The 26744-nt window shown below is 47.0% G+C and overlaps 3 protein-coding genes across 4 annotated transcripts in view; 1 reads left to right on the top strand and 2 right to left on the bottom strand.

Moving 5' to 3' along the window:
* LOC120910202 (gastrula zinc finger protein XlCGF26.1-like) overlaps positions 1-26744 on the top strand; it is a 1148070-nt gene that overhangs the window by 252249 nt on the left and 869077 nt on the right. The gene's annotated exons all lie outside the window — the stretch shown is intronic.
* Positions 10007-15409, bottom strand: LOC120910088 (zinc finger protein 84-like). 2 transcript variants are annotated; one of them, XM_040321950.1, is made up of 3 exons: positions 15367-15409; positions 14407-14888; positions 10007-12005 (listed from the first exon to the last, which is right to left on the bottom strand). In XM_040321950.1, the coding sequence occupies exons 2-3, from the start codon at positions 14450-14452 to the stop codon at positions 10537-10539; spliced, it is 1515 nt and encodes a 504-aa protein (XP_040177884.1). In that variant the 5' UTR covers positions 14453-14888; positions 15367-15409; the 3' UTR covers positions 10007-10536. The 2 variants fall into 2 exon arrangements, with proteins under 2 accessions (XP_040177884.1, XP_040177886.1); XM_040321952.1 differs by having other exon boundaries at positions 10007-12002.
* On the bottom strand, positions 22765-24466 carry LOC120910098 (gastrula zinc finger protein XlCGF26.1-like). The gene has a single exon (XM_040321960.1). The coding sequence runs from the start codon at positions 24464-24466 to the stop codon at positions 23012-23014; it is 1455 nt and encodes a 484-aa protein (XP_040177894.1). The 3' UTR covers positions 22765-23011.

Raw genomic sequence — 26744 nt, 5'->3', positions numbered from 1 at the left:
AGGCTTCCATTTGTTCCACATTTCTCCACTGGTTTTTTAGGACGTCGGTTCAGGTCACTTACATTATGGTTACATGGCTGGTACGTGCTTCATTCATATGATGCCAAGGTCACCCAATGACCTTAAATTAGAGGTGCCTGTTCGCCATCAAGCAAGTAGTTCCTGCTCTGCCCCAATCAGCTCTGAGTAGACTCCAGTTTGGCCTGCTTTGGGAATCAAACTCATGGCCTTCAGATTTCACCTTTGCCACCCTACATGCCGTGCCACAGAACTGGATGCTTAAGCTGGACAGCAGTGCCTATACATCCTAAATCCAACCAAGATTTAAGTGAGAAGTGTGTGCCAACCCAAACTCTCATTAAATTAGAGGTGTTCCTTCACCATCAAGCACATGGTTGGTGTTCCCCAAAGAGCTCTGAGTGTATACCAGTTTCACCTGCTTTAGGAATCGAACTCATAGCCTTCAGATTTCACGTTCGCCACCCTACATTCTGTGCCACAGAACCGGATGCTCAAGCTTGACAACAGTGCCTATACATCCTAAATGCATAAAGCTTAGTTTTGTGTTTCATGAGCCACCAGACATTTTTCAATTGTTCTCATCGTGTCGTATTTGGTATATAGTTCTACACAGAAGACCATGCAGTCAGCTGGAGCCGGTGGTGCTTGGAGTTGGTGTGCTGCAGTTGAATGCCTAAAACCTTGTATTTCTTAGTTCGAATCTGAGGTGGTACAATTAAGTGTTTTCAATTGTTCCCATCGTGTCCTCTTCAGTATTTAGTTCCACAGAGAAGACTCTTTGCTGCCAATAGCCCGTGGTGTGTGTTGTTGGTGTGCTGCTGTTGAATGCCGAAAGCCTTGTATTTCTTAGTTCGAATCTGCGGTGGTACAATTAAGTGTTTTTCAATTGTTCCCATCGTGTCCTCTTCAGTATTTAGTTCCACAGAGAAGAATCTTTGCTGCCAATAGCCCGTGGTGTGTGTTGTTGGTGTGCTGCTGATGAATGCAAATGATCCCTGGATTTCTTAGTTTGAATCTCTGATGTGGTTATAGTTTTATTTCTCAAAGGCGTAGAGAGTCTAGGTCTATGATATAGGTGCACTAGCAACAACATCTGATGTCTTCTGGTTCGGTGGCGCAGCATGTAAGCTCATGAAGCTTGTAACAGAAGGCTGTAGGTTTGATTCCCAAGAGTGAACAAACAAGGTTCCTCAAAGGTACACCATGACTTTGGGGTTGTGTGAAGGGCGGATGAAATGGTAAACCCTATAAAGAAGTGGTATGTACTTGTCTAAGGTTCATGTGTACCCTCATTGGTTGGGCTTGAGTGACCCTAGAACTGTGAAGGAAAGGTGCATGTTGTTAAAAAAATGGGAGCTTTCTTTGTTAAATACTAATAAGACACTAAAGTGTCTTCATGGGAGGACATTTCACCTCCCATTGTTCTACTGTGCCTGTGATTTCTATGTTCAGGATTCCATTATGACACATTTCTCAACCGCTTATGGTTTTGTAGGATGTTCATTCCTATAGTGAGAGGGTGATATTATGGCTACACGGCTGGAACTTGCTTCATTGGGGCTTCATTCATATGGTGCCAAGGTAACCCAGTGACCTTGAATTGGAGGTGCCTCTTCCCCATCAGGCACATGGTTGCTGTTTTGATCCAAGTAGACCTGCTTGGGGAATTGAACTCATGGACCTTCAGGTTCCACATCTAGCCGCCCTACATGCTGTGCCACAGAGGTGGACGCTAAAGCTAGACAACAGTGCCTATACATCCTAAATCCAACCAAGATTCAAGCTGCAAGCTACCAAGATCACCCAGTAAGAAGGGTCTGGTCCTCAAACTCTTATTAAATTAGAGGCGCCTCTTCGCCATCAAGCACGTAGTTGCTGATCGGCCCAAACAGCTCTGAGTAGACACCGGTTTGACCTGCTTTAGGAATCGAACTCATGGCCTTCAGATACCACATTCGCCGCCCTACATGCCGTGCCACAGAACCGGGTGCTCAAGCTTGACAGCAGTGCCTATATATCCTAAATCCAACCAAGATTCAAGCTCAAACAGTGAGAAGGTCTGCGCCTCAAACTCTCATTAAATTAGAGGCTCCTCTTCACCATCAAGCATGGAGTTGCTGTTCCGCCCCAAACAGCTCTGAGTAGACTCTGGCTTGACCTGCTTTAGGAATCAAACTCATAACCTTCAAATTCCACATTCGCCACCCTACATGCTGTGCCACAGAACCGGAGACTCAAGCTTGACAGCAGTGCCTATATATCCTAAATCCAACCAAGATTCAAGCTGCAAAGACAAACTCTTATTAAATTAGAGGTGCCTCTTCGCTATCAAGGACATAGATGCTGTTCTACCCCACATCTCTGCTTTCGGAATCTAATTTATGGCCTTCAGATTCCACATTCGCCGACCTACATGCTGTGCCACAGAACCAGATGCTCAAGCTTGACAGCAGTGCCTATATATCCTAAATCCAACCAAGATTCTAGCCACAAAGTGTAGTAACCCATAGCAACCGATATGAAGAGAATTCATGAAGATATGTTGCTATTGGTTTCACCAGTGTGTACACCGTTAATAACCAAATATAGAAAGATAACCATCTGAGGATTAGAACTCACAACAATTTCATTTGTGAGAGCACCAACATACGCCCAAGGCTATAGTCTCAGATGGTAGGTGGGTCCCTCAACCAGAATTGTAACACCATTGTGTAGCACTACACCCGAAGGAGCTGCTGGTTTGATTTGGGTGGCGTGTTACCTCTTATCTCTTCGCCGTCTAGGGTACTGGATGAGAGCTGTAAGAAAGTCAATGTCCACACTGTAGGTATCTTTTTCTGTGCTTTATTACCCAACGGGGTAAAATTGGTAAAAGTAGAATAAGGTGAGAAGACAGAAGTGGTAGGCAATGGATTCAGGCGTATAACTAGGTATCGGAAACAGTCCTGCTTCCAACGACAACTTTCGTCGCCACTCTAGCCAGAGTGGGTATAGTGCCCCTGGATAGTCCTCTCTCACCAGCCTGGCAGCCAGGGTGTCACTCAGAACTTTAGCAAAGTCTCTGCCACAGACCTTCCCAAAAGTGGAGATATTCTCGGTCCAAAATCCTTCTCAACACTGGATTAATCACCCGGATCTCCCTTGAACAGCTTTGGTAATTTCGGGACTGACAGGCGACCATTATTCAGCCTCTCAGAAAACATGTGTCCTTGAATGAAGCAGTAGGCTTCTCTTGAGATACCAGCCTCGTGCTCGGTATTCCCCCAGACAGGTTCTTCATCGACCGGCTATCTCCCTCAGGACGGACAGCACAGGACAACTCTGCAACTGAAGACTCAATCTACCCACTGAGCCTACAAGGTAAATCATTTGCTCGGGACCAACGTTGTCCCGGAACCAGGAACACCCAAACACGTGCCAGGAGGGCCACAATAGGGGGGTGGTGGGATGACTGACCAGGTGGAATGGCGAGGACGATGACCCCAAACCAATGACGTCTGTCTCCTAAATACCCCTCCCCAGCATGCACATCGAGGCGATCAACCCCCGCTGATTGGCCGCCGGAGAGGAATATCCACACTACCTTGACCCTACTGCTGCCACCTGTCGGTCTGGGGTGCGACCAGCTCCCCAGACAATGACAGCGAACACACACAGTACAGCCAAAGCTGGAACAGAGGCCCTGAATTTAGCCAAATAAAAATGGTCAGAGGCAACTAATTCTCTGACCATCCTCTAAATTTACAGCAGCACCAGCTATGAACAGTAGCAGGATGCTACACATATGATCAGTGGATTAATGTTAAAACATTTTACAAAATTGCCATCATCTAACAAATACTAGTCTCCCAGTTGACCTTCCAAAGGATACTCCCACCTGGTAAGACTGTGTACAATAAAGCAGACATCTGATTGATACACTTAAGCAACTGTTCCGTGTGTATTATTTTCGGATGTCTCTCACATCTGACGGGTCACTGACAGTCATCCTACATTACCTAAGAGTACACCTGGGTGGTTATATTACCTGTTCCTCTTCAAGTATTTTCACTGATCATTGTATTAGTGTCACTGGTGATGTCTGGACTTCAAGCACTTCCTGCTCTTCAGCGACAACACTAAATCACCAAACTGTATTTGGTATATATAATGGAACTGTGAGGCGGTCAATCTGACACTAACTGACACTTTGTGGGAACTGGCTAACTGCCACTGACATCGCCAGTGCCATTAATGCAGTGATAATACTATACACTGTCACTGTGCTAAATACACTGGCTGGGAAGGGGGTTACCAACTGGGGCAATCAAAGGGTTAAATGTGTGCCAGACTATGTATAATAGGAGGTGCTTTTAGGGATGTTCCGGTTTATATCCCTGCTTTGCAGGGAAACAAAGCCCCGGCACACTGCTGCTGCCAGATGAGAGCTCTGTGTTGTTTACCAATGAATCGGCAGCATTGCTTGTCATGTAAGGGTCTTGTATGGCCACTTTAAATTCATTAATAATAATCATTTAAAATTTCCTTGACGTAGAATATGCATGGGGCTGGCATTGCTCACTCCTCATAAAAATGCTGCTTTCCTGTATTCATTACTTCCCGAGTCACCGACCTGAAACATCCTTGCTGCAAAAATGTCCGAATCTCTTATCCTTATATTTGTTCCAGGTCAACCACACAAAGCCAAGAAGCCATAGGACCAGCGTGACAGAGGTACCTAGAATTTTCGGAAGGAATGGTCATCGGCAGTCGCCTCCGGGAACCTCTCATGGCAGGTGGCCCATTTGTAGCCCCCCTCTGACACTAAGCGATTTCCCCGACTTGTTCATTCCCTGACTCAGTTGGGGTAGGCGGTACACTTTGGTAGGGGTTGGTCAGCCTCGCCTCTTGAGCATTGACCTCTGGGAACCCCGGCTTTCTGACCTTTGACCTCTGGGGGAGGTCCCTATTCCAATTCCTGAGTCCAAGCCTTCAAGGGGAAACCCTAAGTTCCAATCCGAACCCTAACTGACCTTTCACCCCAGTGTTAAGTCCATGGGTAAAATAGGGAGACAGAGAGAGGACATACATTTTTATTGCAGAACGGTTAAGGAGGTGAGGGTTGGGGGATCTCAGATAACAGATCACTTACAGACTCTCCAGATCAATGTCCAGCTTCATTGTGTCTGAACCTTTAAGCTAAAGGGCAGAAATGTTATCAGCACACCAAGGATTCCTCAGAAGGATCCAAAGCTTTATTTACATGGTCACACGGATTGCCCGGGATTGTCCCGCAATTCACATTTGTGTCCCGTGTCCCAGGCACCTTCATTCCGGGACAATACAGTGTCCCAGAATGAAATCAGGACACATAGCCACACTAATAGACGATTGCCAAACTGGTTGCACATTCGCAGAGTCTCAGAGCGAGGCCCGAGAGGAGCAAGGCCTTAACCCCGTGCTACCCTGTGCTCGGAGTCCACCCACCTCCTCAACCTCCTCTGGCCACGGCAGCAGCACCCAGAGCGTCTTCACTGCGTCTTCTACTGAATCCTCCAGTCTTCAGTGACCTTCCGGCGGGCGGCGGCATTCTGCAGCGCTGGCTGGCTTAGATCCACCCCCTTGACTGCCCGTCCCGACTCCCGCAGCAAATTGCCCGACTTCTCCTCCTCCCGCCCGTGGCCCGAGCTGCCCGGCGTGGGCCCCCCAGCCTGGACCAGGGAACAAAGACCGGCACTCAACTGCTCACCACACTAGACCAGTCCAGATTAGAAGGTGAGCAAATGGAACCTGATTGGGTTACAAGTTGGGGTCCCTGAATGGCAGTTTGGAAATGTGGTCACCCTAGGTACACATACCGCAACGTTTCTGTGACGGTCACTTGCCTGGTGAAGGGTCCCTGCGTGGCTCCGAAACACTGCCGTATGTGTACCATGTGACCATGTAAATAAAGCTTTGGATCCTTCTGAGCAATCCTTGGTGTGCTGATAACATTTCTACCCTTTAGCTTAAAGGATTGCCTACGGTTTCCAGCCGATGGTCATTACAGCACCCAGCATTATTACAGCCATTTTCAGGAACGTGTGCATGGGGAATATCACGTTTTAGAACCATTAAGCGGACACGCCCACACTGTAAGCACGTTTCCAAATTTCAGTGCATCTTCCAAGTGAGTCACCAGGCCCTTCTCAGAGACCGGCCTTTTTCCTGGCTCTCTCCACCTAGGGGCTTCCCCTGGGTCGCATCCTTGGCACAGCTTCCCCCAGAACAGTTTCAAGACCACTTCAGCGTATATTAGGTCCCAAACAGGCTATCGAGCCTAGCAGAGGAGCTCCATCCAGCGGCACCTCCCTTGGCCTCAGCCTGGGAGAAGAGAGAGAAAGCGCACCTGGCCTGTCCCAACTATTTATATCCGCCCCCCAGCATGCACCAGTGGCATAAACATTCTACTGGATTGGCTGAAAAAAATATAAATATTTATACCTTAGTTTTGTTTGTGAAATCTCATACTACTGGCGACAGTGAGAAAGCACAAGCCAACCTTGGCTTAGGGAAAAACCAGGTGAAAAACTATACCATCAGTCCAAGCCAACTACAGCCCAGCCAAATACTAAATGTACACAATCATGGCAGAGCTCTGTGAGCTTAAAGAAAGTGTGCCATGCCATTGTGCTGCAGTGTTGGGTGGTCATCATAAAAGGAGAGTGTTCCCAACGGACATTCATTACCATTTTTCACAACCGGATTCTTCTACAGCCCTCAGCTTTCGGTCACATGAAATTGGTGCTGGAAGACTTTCCTCTGCCAGGCGCTTGCAGGTCTGAATTAGCAGATAGATATGTAATGCCCACCATGTCATACCGACTGCAGGTCCTGCGCTAAACAATATCCGAATGGTGAATCTGAACCCTGACATAGCCCCCCCCCCCCACTCTTCCTTGCAATCAATTAAGGCATTTATCCAAATTGAAGACATTCAATAACAGAACTCCGACCACCTAGAGCAGAGGTCCCCAACCCACAGTCCGCAGACCAGTGCCGGTCCGTGGCCTGTTGGAGGCCAGGCCGTTCAGCAGGGGGGGTGGCGTGAGAGTGAGCCAGCTCAACTGGCACGGTCACCCTCCAACCACCAGAGAGAGCCCGCTTCCCTTCTCTCAGCACCATTAGGAACAGATATGAGGACAAGGGGGAGAAGAAGGAGAAGAGAAGGAAGAAGAGCCACACCACAGACAGGATCATCATCGTCACAGAGCAATGGTGAGGCCAGTGAGCTGACTTAAGGTGACAGGCTGCAACATGCCCCCCCCCCCCAAACCTCCCTGAGGTGAAAGGCTGCAACTCCCAAACTCCATTCCCCCAAGCTGACGGGCTGCACCCCCAACTCCATTCCCCCAAGCTGACGGGCTGCACCCCCAACTCCATTCACCCAAGCTGACGGGCTGCACCCCAAACTCCATTCCCTAAGGTGACAGGCTGCACCCCCAACTCCATTCCCCCAAGCTGACGGGCTGCACCCCCAACTCCATTCCCCCAAGCTGACAGGCTGCACCCCCAACTCCATTCCCCCAAGCTGACAGGCTGCATCCCCCAAATCCATTCCCCCAAGGTAACAGGCTGCACCCCCAACTCCATTCACCCAAGCTGACGGGCTGCACCCCAAACTCCATTCCCTAAGGTGACAGGCTGCACCCCCAACTCCATTCCCCCAAACTGACGGGCTGCACCCCCAACTCCATTCCCCCAAGCTGACAGGCTGCACCCCCAACTCCATTCCCCCAAGCTGACAGGCTGCATCCCCCAAATCCATTCCCCCAAGGTAACAGGCTGCACCCCCAACTCCATTCCCCCAAGCTGACGGGCTGCACCCCAAACTCCATTCCCCTAAGATGACAGGCTGCACCCCAAACTCAACTCCCCCAAGCTGACAGGCTGCACCCCCAACTCCATTCCCCCAAGCTGACGGGCTGCACCACAAACTCCATTCCCCCAAGCTGACGGGCTGCACCCCCAACTCCATTCCGCCAAGCTGACGGGCTGCACCCCCAACTCCATTCCCCCAAGCTGACAGGCTGCACCCCAAACTCCATTTCCCCAAGCTGACAGGCTGCACCCCCAACTCCAGTCCCCCGGGGAGGTTGGGGATTGCTAAACTAGAGGGAACAACAAAATTGATTAATTTGAGTCACCACGGTTCTTAAGACTACTCTTTGGTTGATCAGATAGAAGCCTGCCATGGCCAAAAACCAATGCTGGTATATCAATCCAACGCTGTATCTTGGCCTAGGCCAACATGGCCCAGGCCTAGGGCAGCATGAAAAGAGTCCCCACCGGCTTGCGCTACACATTTAGGGTAGCGCGAGTCTTATGAGGTAACTGGGCCACAAGACAAAACGGTCTGGTGCCCCCATAAAGCGGCCGCACTGCTGCCGGTATGATAGGAATGGCGCAGACACAAGGGAAACTGACATGGTCACCTATACCTGGCAGGTAAGTAGTAGGACTCTCCTGCGATCCTTTGCTTGAGTCAGTTGTACATATTAAGGAATCTTCATTTTATTTCTGTTGATTGCTGATGAGAAAAATAAACGGATGGATTTATTTGTTCCCGCCCCCAATCCTTCCTTTGCTCACTGCCTGGACCACATACCTCCATCGCTGTGCTACATGTTTTCTGCTGCACCGCTGGCATGGTTATATCTTCTTAGTCCTCCATAAATTTAGCAAAAATTTGTGCTTAAAGTAGAACTATAGGCAACACTTTTTTTTTCCATTTTGGATAGAGTAAGTGATGGTTATAGCCCTTGTTCATTTTTTTTTTTGTCATCCGTTCATTTCCCTTCATTTCCTGCCCCATAGCCAAACAGGAAGTGAGAGGAAGGCTATGCAGATTAAGGGAATCCCCCCCAAAGGCCCTCAGAACTAGTGTCCCCACTGGAAAATTTCAAGGCAGGTCTTAAACAGGAAGGGGTGTGACCTTGACAGGAAGGGGTGGATCATATTTAAATTAGGGGATGCACAAGTTTAGTCAGGCCTAGGGCAGCACAAAACCTAAATACACCACTGATATCATCTACCTTTCAATAACCAATGCAACAAGATTTATTTTATTTTTCAGTCAAAATTGGGATAAACAATAACAAGAGAACGGTTTTCACGTCACATTTTGTATCTGTAAAAAGGCACCTTGTAACAAAAAAGTCCACTCAACCACAAAACAAAAGGAGTGCCGACAAGACCTGTACCATAACCAGGAATGTGGTTTCTTCCAAAGGAGTAAACTATCCCCACCTCATTTGTTGAGGACATGACATTATATTGAGGAATGGAGATGGACCTTTAATATGAAACATTTAGCTGTGGAGTAGATACATTGATGATGTTGTTATGGTCATCCTCTAAGTCTCTTAATTTTTTTTCCTTACTGAACGCATTTGTTGGGAACATGACATTATATTGAGGATTAGAGATGGCTTTTCATACGGTGTACAGTATCTCCTCCTCATTTGTTGGGAACATGACGTTATATTGAGGAATGGAGATGGGCCTTTCATATGGTGTACAGTATCTCCTCCTCATTTGTTGGGAACATGACGTTATATTGAGGAATGGAGATGGACCTTTCATATGGTGTACAGTATCTCCTCCTCATTTGTTGGGAACATGACGTTATATTGAGGAATGGAGATGGACCTTTCATATGGTGTACAGCAGGGCTCTAGATCTCCTCTGTAACTCAAAACATGCAACGTGTAGAATTTTTTTAAAACGTCGCCTATGGAGATTTTAAAGGGTAGAAGTTTGTCGCCATTCCACGAGCAGACGCAATTTTGAAGCGTGACATGTTGCATATCAATTTACTCGGCATAACATTATCTTTCACAATATAAAAAAAAAAATGGGATAACTTTACTGTTGTCTTATTCATTATTTAAAAAAAGTGTATTTTTCCAAAAAAAGTGCACTTGTAAGACCGCTGCACAAATACGGTGTGACAGAAAGTATTGCAACGACAGCTCTAGGGTGTTAGAATAAAAAATATATATAATGTTTGGGGGTTCTAAGTAAAGGGAAGGAGATGGGCGGGCAGTGAAACAGGATGGGAACGCTCCATTAGCATTGCTGGTTTGACTTGTCATACCAACAGCCACCACAAGAGGGCACCAGATTTCAGAAGGAAGCATAGGACTGCAGAAGGCCACAATTCCGCTGCCTCAATTACTGGCCGGCCAAACGCGATCGTATCGGGGGTTTGCGCACGGAGACATGTCGCTAATTTTAGTCGCAAATGCGACCTGGCACCCGGGGTTTGTCGAACCCAGGTGTAAAGTATCTTCTACTCACTTGCTGGGAACATGAAGTTATATTGAGGAATGGAGATGGACCTTTCATGTTGGGAACAAGGAGTGGAAACATCCCAAGGAGTCTCAGGATCCCAACAGTCAACGAGCCATTAGGTGACCAACCCCATATGTTTGTGATACAACCGTTTAATGAAAATAACAATTCAGTCCACAAAAAGGTTGAAAAACGTTAACTTCAGCGGTTGTGCGTTCTCTGGTGTTTAGTTAGATGTTCTTTCCGTATGAAACATTTCCCGCATTCCGAGCAGCAAAACGGCTTCTCGCCCGTGTGGAGTTTCTGATGCATCTTAAGGCTTGCTTTGTGGGAAAATTGCTTGCTGCACTCGGAGCAGGAGAAGGGCTTTTCCCCGGTGTGAACTCGCTGGTGCTCAACAAGCTGCCACCTGGTAAGGAAGGACTTCTCGCACTCCAAGCAGGGGAAGACCTGCTCGCCGGTGTGACCTCTCTGGTGCAGGAGGAGCTCGGATTTCGTTTTGAAGGACGTCTGGCACTCCGGACAAGAAAAGGGACGCTCGCCCTCGTGACTCTTCTGGTGCGTAATAAGGTGCACCTTCTGAGTGAAACTTTTCCCGCACTCGGAACACGAAAAAGGACGCTCGCCGGTGTGACTTCTCTGATGTCGAAGAAGTTGAACTTTTCTCGAGAAAGACTTGCCGCACTCTGAACACGGAAAAGGACATTCACCCGTGTGACTCCTCTGGTGGAGAAGAAGGTGACCTTTCCGTGAGAAACGTTTCTCGCACTCCGAGCAGGGAAAGATCTCCTGACCCGTGTGAACCCGCCAATGGACTCGGAGTTCATATTTTGTCTTAAACGCATTTCCGCACTCCGAGCAGGACAACGAACCTTCGTCTAAGTGAAGCTTCCGATGCTGCGAAAGCGCAGTTTTTTGGCTGAAGCATTTGCCGCAATCTGGACAGGAAAAAGGACGCTCCCGGGTGTGAGTCTGCTGGTGATTAATGAAGGTGTTCTTCCACGTAAAGCCTTTCCCGCACACCTCACACGTGTACGGCAATTTCTCAGAGTGGCTTTGCTTGTGTATGTTGAGGATATCTTTCCGCGTAAAACATTTCCCGCACACAGGACAAGGGAAGGGAGCCTCTTTTGTGTGGACTCTCATATGTCCCATCAGAACGCTTCTTACTTTAAAACGCTGACCGCACTCGGAGCACGAAAAAGGCCTTTCGCCGGTATGAACTCTGATATGGTGGACAAGCATGAACTTCTCGGCGAACGACTTCCCGCACTCCGAACACGAATAGGGCCGCACTCCGGTGTGACTTCTTAGATGTCTGCCAAGCTGCGATCTCGACGTGAAACCTTTCCCGCAATGGACGCACAAAAAGGGCGTGTCGCCCGTGTGGACTCGGAGATGCGTCGTCAGGTGACATTTCCTCTTGAAGGACAGATCGCAATCGGGACAGGAAAACGGCCTCACGTCTGTGTGGTTCTTCATATGTCGGACAAGCTCCGATTTGTTCTTAAAAGATTTCCCGCACTCAGAGCAGGAGTAGGGCCGCTCGTCCGTGTGACGTCTTTGGTGTCTTACGAGTAGAGATTTTAATCGAAAAGACTTCCCGCACTCCGAACATGAAAACGGATTCTCCCCTTTGCCTGTTCTCTTATGGGACTCGTGACCATCTGCTGGAAGAAAATGTTGTGATTTAAGGATAAAAGCGTCTACAAATCGTAAAATCAATCAAGACAAACAACAATTTAGCGAAAAGTGCTTAACTGCTTAAGGACCGGACCATTTGGCTGCCCAATGACCGCGCCACTTTTTGCGATTGGCCACTGCATCGCTTTAACTGACAATTGCGCGGTCGTGCGACGTGGCTCCCAAACAAAACTGACGTCCTTTTTTTCCCACAAATAGAGCTTTCTTTTTGTGGCATTTGATCAGCTCTGCGCTTTTTGATTATACGTATACTGATTGGTTTGTGCAAAAGTTATAGGCCCGGATTCACAAAGCACTTACGCCGACGTATCTCAAGTGCAAATGTGCGCCGTCGTATCTATGCGCCGTGCCCACAAAACTAGATACGCCTGAAAATAGGCTTCCTACGACCGACGTAACTTGCCTACGCCGTCATATCGTGGGCGCATATTTACGCCGGGCGCATTTGCCGCTCCCATAGATTTTCTATGCACATATGCAAATGAGGGAGATACGCCGATTTACAAACGTAGTTGCGCCTGGCGCATAATATACGCGCTTTGCGTAAGTCGTACGTCCAGCGTAAAGTTATTCCTCATATAGGAGGCGCAACTCATGCAAAGGTATGGACCAGGGAACACAAGCCGTCGTATCTTTCGTCGTTTACGTTGTACGTGAATATGACTAGGCGTAGGTTACGTTCACGTCGTAGGCAGAGATTCGACGTATCTTAGGCAGTTGTTTGACGGGATTCTGAGCATGCGCACTGGGATGCGGCCAGGGGACGGCGCATGCGCCGTTCATTTGAAGTACTTCTATGGCGCTTGGCCCATCATTTGCATGGGGTCACGCCTCATTAGCATGTCTCACGCCCACTTCCACCTACACTGGCTTACGCTGAGGAAACCCAGCGTATCTTTAAGAGCGAGTGGGAGCAAGTGCTTTGTGAATCCAGTGCTTGCCTCTGTGCGCTGCGCCGGCGTAGCGTAAAAGAGATACGCTATGGCGGCATAAATATGCGCCGATGTATGTGAATCCGGGCCATAGCGTATACAAAATAGGGGATAGTTTTATGGCATTTTTATTAAACGTAATGGTGGTGATCTGCGATTTTTATCGTGACTGCGACATTATGACGGACACATCGGACACTTGACGCTATTTTGGGACCATTGTCATTTATACAGCGATCAGTGCTATAAAAATGCACTGATTACTGTATAAATGTGACTGGCAGGGAAGGGGTCAACAACATGGGGGCTAGGAAGGGGTTGAGTGTATCCTAGGGAGTGCTTCTAACTGTGGTGGGGCTGGGCTACTTGTGACATGACACTGATCACCGCTCCCGATGAGAGGAAACAGAAGATCAGTGTCCTGTCACTAGGCAGAACAGGTATATGCCTTGTTTACACAGGCACCCCCCCCCCCCCAGTTCTGCAGCTCCGTGACATAATCGCGGGACACCGGCGGACATCGAGTCTGCGGATCCCGCGGGCACGGAGCTTGCGGCAGGGGCGCGTGCACGCCGGCACACTGCAAAATTTAAAGCGATGGAAATATATGTAACTTTGCGGCAAATGGTTAAAAAACAATCGTGGTACACTGACATGACGTTATATTGGGGAATGGAGATGAACCTTTCATATGATGTACAGTGTCTCCTCCTCATTTGTTGGGAACATGACGTTATATTGAGGAATGGAGATGGACCTTTCATATAGCCTTCTCCATGTCTGTCTGTCCACCTGCAAGGTGATTAATGTGGCCAGTCTCTGGGTGGAGACCAAACCTGATTTAAGTCAGCCAAGTCTGCAATCTCAGTATCTCCCCCTCATTTGTTGGGAACATGACGTTATATTGAGGAATGGAGATGGACCTTTCATATGGTGTACAGTGTCTCCTCCTCATTTGTTGGGAACATGACGTTATATTGAGGAATGGAGATGGACCTTTCATATAGCCTTCTCCATGTCTGTCTGTCCACCTGCAAGGTGATTAATGTGGCCAGTCTCTGGGTGGAGACCAAACCTGATTTAAGTCAGCCAAGTCTGCAATCTCAGTATCTCCCCCTCATTTGTTGGGAACATGACGTTATATTGAGGAATGGAGATGGGCCTTTCATATGGTGTACAGTATCTCCTCCTCATTTGTTGGGAACATGACGTTATATTGAGGAATGGAGATGGACCTTTCATATGGTGTACAGTATCTCCTCCTCATTTGTTTGAGACATGTGACTGGGAAGGTCCTCTGAGCCATCATCATCTTTTGGGCGACAGGCATCCCACAATTCTAGTTGCACATTTTTACCGCGATTGTTGCCCCTATATGCCTAGATGTAAACGGAGCCTAAAAGTTAAGTGTGAACAGTTTCTACTCGCCAATTACCTGAGCTGATATCTACAGAAGATTCCCCCTCTTGGATTGTCACCATAAACACATCCTCCTCCGTTCCCTGCCGATCACCCGTCACATACGTCTCTTCTTCTTCCTTCTTCACCTCAACTTTTATATCAATCAGTTCTTCACCCTAAAACCACAAAATGATAAAAAAAAAGGCAACATCCTCAAACCATAAGCACCAATAGCTGGAGACCTCGAAGAAGATGATCTTATTTGGTTTGAAATTGTTTTTAAGTCAGAGATGTTCCAACTCCATCTACCTGATGATGGTGGGGGATGGTGTGACCTTCCTGTGTGGAATCCCGGGAATACAGAGGACGGGGACATCTCTCTGGTGGGTTCCTGTTACTGGATGACTCCACCATGGTGTCCTTGTGTCTTTCTGAAGACTTTTCCCTCAAACTGTCATCCTCACACTCCTCCCCTTTTAATTCTTCTTTAACAACGATATTGCTTGGGTCTCCTTTCTGAATATATAACAATAAATCAATTGCACTAATGCGGCTGATAATATAAAGAATACAATTTATTTATATCATTTTTATATAGTCTAATGCCGCGTACACACAATCGGAAATTCCGACAAGAAAACCGTGGATTTTTTTCAGACGGAATTTTGGCTCAAACTTGTGTTGCATACACACGGTCACACAAAATTCCGACCGTCAAGAACGGGGTGACGTACAACACTACAACGAGCAGAGAAAAGTGAAGTTCAATGATTCTGAGCATGCGTGTTTTTTTGCGCGTCGGAATTGCATACAGACAATTGGAATTTACGACAATAACTTTTCCCGTCGGAAAATTTGGGAACCAGCTCTCAAATTTTTGCGGTCAGAAATTCAGACAGAAAAAGTCAGATGGGGCCTACACACGGTCGGAATATCCGACCAAAAACTCACATCGGACTTTTCGATCGGGTGTACGCAGCGTAACTCCACCTACCTGATGATGGTGAGGGATGGTGTGACCTTCCTGTGTGGAATCCCGGGAATACAGAGGACTGGGACATCTCTCTGGTGGGTTACTGTAGCTGGATGACTCCACCATGGTGTCCTGGTACAGATCTTTATGTACTTCCTCCATCACTCCATCCTCATCATCCTTCTCTTTTATCTCTTCTTTAACCTCAACTTTAGACTCTCTCAGGTTTCCACTCTGAATATATAATAAAAATGACATCAATGGTAACAATGCAGATAATGTACAGATCCTAATGATACTATCAGTGATTGTTCCTCATCTACCTGATGATGGTGGGGGATGGTGTGACCTTCCTGTGTGGAATCCCGGGAATACAGAGGACGGGGACATCTCTCTGGTGGGTTCCCATTACTGGATCCATCTGTAGGAAACACACACACTGACTGAATACATTGTTTCTATGTGTTTATCAGATGATGGGGGATCTAGGTGGAGCCTCCGTACTGCTCTCTCCTTTACAATAAAGTCTCCTCTTACCCGGTGATGTGAGGGGCGGCTGATTGTCCATCGTGACGTCCTAGTAGAGATCCTTGTGTTCCCAGGTGGATCATGGGGGTTGGCAGCTGGTTTTCAACTGCTTAGATGTCCTCTTCGCTACTTCAATAAACCTATTGCAAAAAAGAGACAGCAATAAATGATCCCCAGGTAGATCCATGGAATCCTCATCACCCCTCTAGTTAGGAGGGTCTTTATTAAAAGATGAACTGTGTGTGATGAGAAACAAAATATATACCAGACCCTTTAAGTCTGGTATACATGTTAAGAAGGTAACTCGTGTGAGGGCCCCCCCCCCCTACTAGACCCCCGTCTAGCCAAGAAATGGGAGGGGATTAGTGTGCCCCCTCCCTCACCCAAATTGAACCAAACCAGGACACATAACCTCAACATGGAGGGCAAAGTACCTTGCCCCGTGTTGATGAGGGCTAGGGCCTCTTCCCCATAACTGTGGCTCAGTGATTATGGGGGGGTCTGAGGGTGGCGGGCTTATCAGAATCTGGAGTCACCTATAAAAATAAGGGGGTCCCAAGATACTGGCACCCATTATGTGAATGAGTAAGATGCAAACAGTACTACTACTCATTCCTCCAAAAAAAAAGTACCCCAAAAATAAAGACACCCAAACATTTGACAAGTCCTTCATTAAAACAATTTAAATCCCCCCCAACAACGTCAATCATGGTGAATCCTTCATCAGTTACGATGCCCGTTGAAATTAAAAACAAGGTTGACCTGGAGTACACCACTGATCCCAACTGCACTGCTCCCCGAATGACAACTCAACATACACTGAACAAGAAGAGTCCGTGGGGTGGACATACGACCTCAGTGCTGCCACCCACCCCCCTCATCATGCCCCCAAGTGATAAATTAATGTTTCTGACCATTACCAAAATGTGTTGTGTGGAGGCACAACACAATTCTAAACAATGTCTACGACCTGAAGAGGTAACAAACCTGACATCACTTCATGCACTCTACAAATTCTTTACCTATGCTATAAACCAGAGGCTTTGGATGGACAGTTGGATAAATGTCTCTATATTTAGGATGTATCCGGTCTATAAACCAGAGGCTCTGGATGGACAGTTGGATAAATAGCTCTATATTTAGGATGTAACCGGTCTATAAACCAGAGGCTCTGGATTAGGGTGACCAGACATCCTCGGGTTCTGGGAAAAGTCTCCGGATTGAGAACAATGTCCCCGGACCAAGTCTGTCCCCGGATTGGATTTGAACAGGGGCTGGGGCAATTTCAAAGACAGTCAGGGCAGAATAAAAAAAAAAAAATCTGAATTACACCCCCCCGCTCCTACTAGCTTAGGGGGATCTATTTTTTTCCATTATCTGTGCCCCTTTCTGATGATCACGTGCTGGTCGGAGCGGAGGGAATATTTATTTTGTTTCGGGTGCATGCCCATTCAGCTCCGCTCGCATGTCCTTCTGCCTTGGCTCAAGTGCTGGCCAGCTGCCTGCCTGCTTCCCTGGCGGAGTGATCTTCCTCCGCTCCCCATCCAGTAGGAGCCTGGGCCCAGAGAATAAGACTTGACAGGCTGCAAGGCTGGCGGCGGCGGCAGCGGCAGCGGCAGCGATGGGCAGAGAGTCACTGATTGCTGCCATTACTAAAAAATATGTCCCCGGATTTCAGATGGACAGTTGGATAAATGGTTCTATATTTAGGATGTATCTGGTCTATATACCATAAAAGACATCATAATAAAGAGGAAGAGGACGGACATGACGGGGGTTACTGGGTGTAAATAGAAAATAATATCTTATTACCTCCCCTGCTGCCGCTTCCAGCAATGTTTTCTCTCTACTGCCTCCCAATTCACCTTTCACCCGGAAATTCCTGTTTATACTCGGCTATCACTTCCTGTCTGTACCTGACATCACTTCCTGTCTCTGCGTTCCACTGACAATACGTGAGATCTCCACCTTGTGTTGAATATAAATACGGCACCTTATACAACGTTCCTTCTTCCTTTGTCCACCTACTTCGAGGTCCATTTTCCTATTAGGTTATACCGATGATTAAACTCACAGATTATACTTTATATTGTTTTATAACGATAGTGAAAATAAAGAATGAAAAAAAAAAATGATAAAAAAAAATGATAGTACACACAGTAATAGTAATATATGATTTATTGACAATGTCCTAAATTGATTACCGATATACAATGGATCCATTTATTTATTGTCTGTCATGTCCATTATTACTAAATAAACACATATATAACGTCAATGATGATGTGTAAATGATTCTTGTACGGTTTCTCAATTTCATGTATGCTCCATTTTCCTAATATGAAAAGAGACAAAACTTTCTCATCCACACTACATTCTCCGACACCTCTCCTCCACCATCCACACTACATTCTCTGACAGATCTCCTCCACCATCCACACTACATTCTCCAACAGCTCTCCTCCCACCATCCACACTACATTCTCCGACAGCTCTCCTCCACCATCCACACTTCATTCTCCGACAGCTCTCCTCTACCATCCACACTACATTCTCCGACAGCTCTCCTCCACCATCCATACTACATTCTCCGACATATCTCCTCCACCATCCACACTACATTCTCCGACAGATCTCCCCCCACCATCCACACTACATTCTCCGACAGCTCTCCTCCACCATCCACACTACATTCTCCGACAGCTCTCCTCCACCATCCACACTACATTCTCCGACAGATCTCCTCCACCATCCACACTACATTCTCCGACAGATCTCCCCCCACCATCCACACTACATTCTCCGACAGCTCTCCTCCACCATCCACACTACATTCTCCGACAGCTCTCCTCCACCATCCACACTACATTCTCCGACAGATCTCCTCCCACCATCCACACTACATTCTCCGACAGCTCTCCTCCACCATCCACACTACATTCTCCGACAGCTCTCCTCCCACCATCCACACTACATTCTCCGACAGATCTCCTCCACCGTCCACACTACATTCTCCGACATCTCTCCACCATCATCCACACTACATTCTCCGACAGCTCTCCTCCCACCATCCACACTACATTCTCCGACATCTCTCCCCCACCATCCACACTACATTCTCCGACAGCTCTCCTCCACCATCCACACTACATTCTCCGACAGATCTCCTCCACCATCCACACTACATTCTCCGACAGCTCTTCCCCCACCATCCACACTACATTCTCCGACAGCTCTCCTCCCACCATCCACACTACATTCTGCGACAGCTCTCCTCCCACCATCCACACTACATTCTCCGACACCTCTCCTCCCATCACCCACACTACATTCTCTGACAGCTCTCCTCCATCATCCACACTACATGCTCCGACAGCTCTCCCACACCATCCACACTACATTCTCTGACAGCTCTCCTCCCACCATCCACACTACATTCTCCGACATCTCTCCTCCACCATCCACACTACATTCTCCGACAGCTCTCCTCCCACCATCCACACTACATTCTCCGACAGCTCTCCTCCACCATCCACACTACATTCTCCGACAGCTCTCCCCCCACCATCCACACTACATTCTCCGACAGCTCTCCTCCACCATCCACACTACATTCTCCGACAGCTCTCCTCCACTGTCCACACTACATTCTCTGACAGATCTCCTCCACCATCCACACTACATTCTCCGACAGCTCTTCCCCCACCATCCACACTACATTCTCCGACAGCTCTCCTCCACCATCCACACTACATTCTCCGACAGATCTCCTCCACCATCCACACTACATTCTCCGACAGCTCTCCTCCACCATCCACACTACATTCTCCGACAGCTCTCCTCCCACCATCCACACTACATTCTCCGACAGCTCTCCTCCCACCATCCACACTACATTCTCCGACAGATCTCCTCCACCATCCACATTACATTCTCTGACAGCTCTCCTCCACCATCCACACTACATTCATCCGACAGCTCTCCTCCACTGTCCACACTACATTCTCCGACAGCTCTCCTCCCACCATCCACACTACATTCTCCGACATCTCTCCCCCACCATCCACACTACATTCTCCGACAGCTCTCCTCCACCATCCACACTACATTCTCCGACAGATCTCCTCCACCATCCACACTACATTCTCCGACAGCTCTTCCCCCACCATCCACACTACATTCTCCGACAGCTCTCCTCCCACCATCCACACTACATTCTGCGACAGCTCTCCTCCCACCATCCACACTACATTCTCCGACACCTCTCCTCCCATCACCCACACTACATTCTCTGACAGCTCTCCTCCATCATCCACACTACATGCTCCGACAGCTCTCCCACACCATCCACACTACATTCTCTGACAGCTCTCCTCCCACCATCCACACTACATTCTCCGACATCTCTCCTCCACCATCCACACTACATTCTCCGACAGCTCTCCTCCCACCATCCACACTACATTCTCCGACAGCTCTTCTCCCACCATCCACACTACATTCTCCGACAGATCTCCTCTCCACCATCCACACTACATTCTCCGACAGCTCTCCTCCACCATCCACACTACATTCTCCGACAGCTCTCCTCCACCATCCACACTACATTCTCCAACAGCTCTCCTCCCACCATCCACACTACATTCTCCGACAGCTCTCCTCCACCATCCACACTACATTCTCCGACAGCTCTCCTCCACCATCCACACTACATTCTCCGACAGCTCTCCTCCACACTACATTCTCCAACATCTCTCCTCCACCATCCATACTGCATTCTCCGACAGCTCTCCTCCACCATCCACACTACATTCTCCGACAGATCTCCCACCCTCCACACTACATTCTCCGACAGCTCTCCTCCACCATCCACACTACATTCTCCGACAGATCTCCTCCCACCGTCCACACTACATTCTCCGACAGCTCTCCTCCACCATCCACACTACATTCTCCGACAGCTCTCCTCCACCATCCACACTACATTCTCCGACAGCTCTCCTCCCACCATCCACACTACATTCTCCGACAGCTCTCCTCCCACCATCCACACTACATTCTCCGACAGCTCTCCTCCCACCAGCCACACTACATTCTCCGACAGCTCTCCTCCCACCATCCACACTACATTCTCCGACAGCTTTCCTCCCACCATCCACACTACATTCTCCGACAGATCTCCTCCACCATCCACACTACATTCTCTGACAGCTCTCCTCCACCATCCACGCTACATTCTCCGACAGATCTCCTCCCACCATCCACACTACATTCTCCGACAGCTCTCCTCCCACCATCCACACTACATTCTCCGACAGCTCTCCTCCACCATCCACACTACATTCTCCGACAGATCTCCTCCACCATCCACACTACATTCTCCGACAGCTCTCCTCCACCATCCACACTACATTCTCCGACAGCTCTCCTCCACCATCCACACTACATTCTCCGACAGCTCTCCTCCCACCATCCACACTACATTCTCCGACAGCTCTCCTCCCACCATCCACACTACATTCTCCGACAGCTCTCCTCCCACCAGCCACACTACATTCTCCGACAGCTCTCCTCCCACCATCCACACTACATTCTCTGACAGCTTTCCTCCCACCATCCACACTACATTCTCCGACAGATCTCCTCCACCATCCACACTACATTCTCTGACAGCTCTCCTCCACCATCCACGCTACATTCTCCGACAGATCTCCTCCCACCATCCACACTACATTCTCCGACAGCTCTCCTCCCACCATCCACACTACATTCTCCGACAGCTCTCCTCCACCATCCACACTACATTCTCCGACAGATCTCCTCCCACCATCCACACTACATTCTCCGACAGATCTCCTCCCACCATCCACACTACATTCTCCGACATCTCTCCTCCACCATCCACACTACATTCTCCGACATCTCTCCTCCACCATCCACACTACATTCTCCGACAGCTCTCCTCCACCATCCACACTACATTCTCCGACAGCTCTCCTCCACCATCCACACTACATTCTCCGACAGCTCTCCTCCACCATCCACACTACATTCTCCGACAGCTCTCCCCCACCATCCACACTACATTCTCCGACAGCTCTCCTCCACCATACACACTACATTCTCTGATACTTCTGCACTGAATACCAATACTTAGATACCCTAATTACTACAGATGTAAGGGTGGAAATGAAGATTGGATGCTATGTATTTGGTACATTTTTGTAATTGATTATTTTTGCATCCAGTAAGCTAGAGCCATATAAACACTTTTTAGCAGAATACAAAAAATAAGTTCAGACCAGGATCCAGTTTTCATTGCTACTTTATTGCTTCCATAGCTTGTATCCTTCACGTATATTAATACAATCGTCCAAATATTATCACAGTTGCTCATTCGTTGCCCAACATAGTTTCATTATTGTCCATGCGCTACCCCCATGTTAGAATTGCCATTGTATTGCCCGTATTTTGGGCAATTTCCATGGCACCGTTTGCATAAGCGTAATTCATTCTAGGACATAATTCCTATAATTAATCTTTTCCTTCAGTCTGAACGCAGTGAGGACCAGTGGTGGCTGGTGCTCAATATTTTGGGGGTGGCAAACAAAGCCCCCCTCAATGGCATTGCCACCACCACAACCCCCCCTCACCAGAGATGGATCGGAAGGCGGCCTTACCTTAGGAGATGACGAGGTTCTGGAGTAGGGCTGCTGCTCATCGCTCCAGCCGAGAGAAGAGCCGGGGCTTCTCCTCCCAGCCGAACAGGAAGTGGGTCCTGAGATACGATTGGCCAAGAGTCCTAAGACTCCCTGGCCAATTGGTTTTCAGAACCCGCTTCCTGATTGGCAGGGAGGAGAATCAGGAAGACAATATTGAATATTAGTTTGCTATTGTCACACAACTGGGTTGGTTCAGGGCGCATTGCTCCGCCCCCCGAGCCCACCCTTTTTTGAAGCCAATTAGGGCCTCAGGATCTAATCATGTGCTCCCAAAAAAAAAAAAAAACATTGAAATCTAAGCGTCCGGTGCCCTGTATGGAGATTACGGGCCGGGCGCATGGATTAGGTTGGGCGCCCCTTATGGATGGTCCACCACTGGTGAGAATGCTCCATGGCATCCATGTAAGAAGTTGCTTTCAACATGAAAGGAGACGTTCCCCGGTGTGAATTCTCTGGTGTCTAACAAGGTCTCCTCTTTCCGTAAAACGTTTCCCGCACTCTGAACACGAATAGGGACGGTCGCCCGTGTGAATTCTCTGGTGTCTAACAAGGTCTCCTTTCTCAGCAAAACATTTCCCGCACTTTGAACATGAATAAGGACGCTCGCCGGTGTGAATTCTCAGGTGCTTTACAAGGTCTCCTTTCTGAGTGAAACATAGTCCGCACTCTGAACACGAATAAGGACGCTCGCCCGTGTGTATTCTCTGGTGTCTGACCAGGTCTCCTTTCACGGTGAAACATTTCCCGCACTCTGAACACGAATAGGGACGCTCGCCCGTGTGAATTCTCTCGTGTCTGACAAGGTCTCCTTTGTTAGTGAAACATTTCTCGCACTCTGAACAGGAAAAAGGACGCTCGCCTGTGTGATTTCTCTGGTGTATAAGAAGGGAGATTTTCTGTGTAAAACATTTCCCGCACTCTGAACAGGAAAATGGACGCTCGCCCGTGTGAGTTCTTTGGTGTACTATCAGCTTTTCTTTTTTAATGAAACATTTGCCGCATTCTGAACAGGGGAAAGTACGCTCACACGTGTGAATTTTCTGGTGTCTATGAAGATTTCCTTTGTGAGTGAAAGATTTGCTGCACTCTAAACAAGACAAGGGACCCTCGCCTGTATGAATGCTCTGGTGTTTTAAAAGTGCTCCTTTCCGAGAAAAACATTTTCCGCACTCTGAACATGAATAAGGACGCTCACCCGTGTGAATTCTCTGGTGTCTAGCAAGGTCTCCTTTCAGCGTAAAACATTTCCCACACTCTGAACATGAATAGGGGCGTTCTACCATGTGACACCTCCTGTGTATACGAAGGACTCCCTTGCTAGTGAAGCATTTCCCGCACTCTGAACACGAAAAAGGACGCTCACCTGTGTGACTTCTCTGGTGTATAAGAAGGGAGATTTTTTGTGTAAAACATTTTTTGCAATCCGAACAAGAAAACGGATACTCACCGGTGTGAGTTTTCTGGTGTGCAATAAGCTTTTCTTTTTTAGTGAAACATTTCCCACACTCTGAACAAGGGAAAGGACCCTCATTTGTGTGAATTTTTTGGTGTTCAAAAAGTGTTCCCATCCGAGTAAAACATTTCCCGCACTCTGAACATAAAAAAGAATGTTCAACTGTGTGAGTTCTCTGGTGTGTAAGAAGGTTTTGGTTTTCAGTGAAAGTTTTGCTACACGCTGAACCTGACAATGAACTGTCCCCTGTGTGACGTCCTTCATGACTTATAGAAGATTTCTTGGGATTGATTGGATCTGTTGATCTGTCAGTACTGTGAGAATCTAGATGGACATCTGAAGTCATAGTATGGGATTTATTAGAAAATGTTTTAGGATTAGAAGGATCCATTGATCTTAGATGGACAGCTGATGTCATAGTATGGGATAGATGGACATCTGATGTCATAGTATGGGATAGATGGACATCTGATGTCATAGTATGGGATAGATGGACATCTGATGTCATAGTATGGGGTAGATGGTCATCTGATGTCATAGTATGGGATAGATGGACATCTGAAGTCATAGTATGGGATTTATCAGAAGGTTCCTCAGGATTAGAAGGATCCATTGATCTTAGATGGACATCTGAAGTCATAGTATGGGATTTATCAGAAGGTTCCTCAGGATTAGAAGGATCCATTGACCTTAGATGGACATCTGAAGTCATAGTATGGGATTGATCAGAGGATTCCTCAGGATTAGAAGGATTCGTTGATTTTAGGTAGACATCTGAAGTCATAGTATGGGGTTTATCCAAAGATTCCTCAGGATTAAAAGGATCCATTGACCTTAGAAGGACACCTGAAGTCGTAGTATGGGATTTATCAGAAGTTGTCTCAAAATTAAAAGGTTCCACTGATCTTGGATGGACATCTGAAGTCAAAATATGGGATTTAGCCAAAGATTCTTTAGGATTAGAAGGATCCATTGATCTTAGATGGACATCTGAAGTCATAGTATGGGATTTATCAGTCGGTTCCTCAGGATTAGAAGGATCCATTGACCTTAGAAGGACATCTGATGTCATAGTATGGGATTTATCAGAAGATCCCTCGGGATTAAAAGGACCCATTGACCTTAGATGGACATCTGAAGTCATAGTATTGGATTTATCAGAAGGTTCCTCAGGATTAGAAGGATCCATTGACCTTAGAAGAACACCTGAAGCCATAGTATGGGATTTATCAGAAGATCCCTCAGAATTAGAAGGACCCATTGATCTTAGATGGACATCTGAAGTCATAGTATGGAATTCATCAGAAGATTCCTCTGGATTAGAAGGATCCATTGGCCTTAGATGGACATCTGAAGTCCAAGTATGGGGTTTGTTAGAAGATCCCTCCGGATAAGAAGGATCCATTGATTTTGCCAGTTGGTAAAATGTTACCCTTGAACATTTTGCAAAGTCACTATCTTCAGTGTTACAATCTGGAGATATAATAAGATGCCTCTCCGATGTATTGATCTTCCAAAAATGCTGTGGATCTGTTGAAAAACAATGTTTAATATGTTACGTTCGTTTTTATACTTCTTGTATTCAGGAGTCGTACATATCAGTACAGCATTCAGAGCTTTCAGAGAGCTCTGACACTTAACTGGGTACAATTATAACAGCCAACTAGAAATATAAACCAAACCATTGATACCCAAACCATACAAGGCAACAGTATTTGTGCGTTGATGACCTTAGTTTGGTGAAGCACATTGATGGACCTTCCTCCACCTCATTTCGTAAAAAAATAATTACAACCTACTAAAGAATAAAGAAATGCCTTTCATATCATGCACAGCAGTGGAGGGGTTTTAGGTTCAACTTCTGATATCACCAAAGTAGTGTATGTAATAGACATGTGCACACTGAAATATTTCATTTCGAAATTTCGTACGAAAAATACATTTATTTCGTTACTCCCGAAATTCGTTTTTATTTATTTAGTTTTGTAAAAAAATGCATTAGTCCGGAAAGCTGAATTAGGGTCGAACCTGTCAATTGAAGGCTTATGGTGTCTGTCGGATGTTCCAAGAAGATTCGAAGAAGCAGCTAAACTGTACGACGTATGCAATCATACATTTCAGGTCGAATGCTCCGCCCACAAGCTATAGTAGAATTCTAATGTAGGACTAATAATAATTATATTTATTAATTATTATTACTAGTCAACCAACATTCTAATTCTTCTATAGCCTATGGGCGGATCATTTGACCAAAAATGTCCACTCGTGGCGATCATATGTTTTTAGCTGCTTCGTTGAATCTTCATGTCTCTATAATGTCGACTCTTTTCTCTCTATGTCGACTCTTTTCTCTCTATGTCTTATCTTATTGTCTCTATAATGTTGAATCTTTTCCATCTATGTTGAATCTTTTCTCTCTATGTCAAATCTTCATGTCTCTATAATGTCGAATGTTTTCTCTCTGTCGACTCTTTTCTCTCTACGTCGACTCTTTTCTCTCTATGTCAAATCTTCACGTCTCTATAATGTCGAATCTTCATGTCTCTATAATGTCAAATCTTTTCTCTATGTCAAATCTTCATATCTCTATAATGTTGAATCTTTTCTCTCTATAATTTTAAATCTTTTCTCTCTATGTCGAATCTTCATGTCTCTATAATGTCAAATCTTTTCTCTCTATATCGACTCCTTTCTCT

Source organism: Rana temporaria, chromosome 8 (assembly GCF_905171775.1).
Source record: "Rana temporaria chromosome 8, aRanTem1.1, whole genome shotgun sequence".
Taxonomy (NCBI): domain Eukaryota; kingdom Metazoa; phylum Chordata; class Amphibia; order Anura; family Ranidae; genus Rana; species Rana temporaria.
The sequence above is the reverse complement of the archived record's forward strand: the minus strand, read 5'-3'. Positions and strand labels throughout refer to the sequence as shown.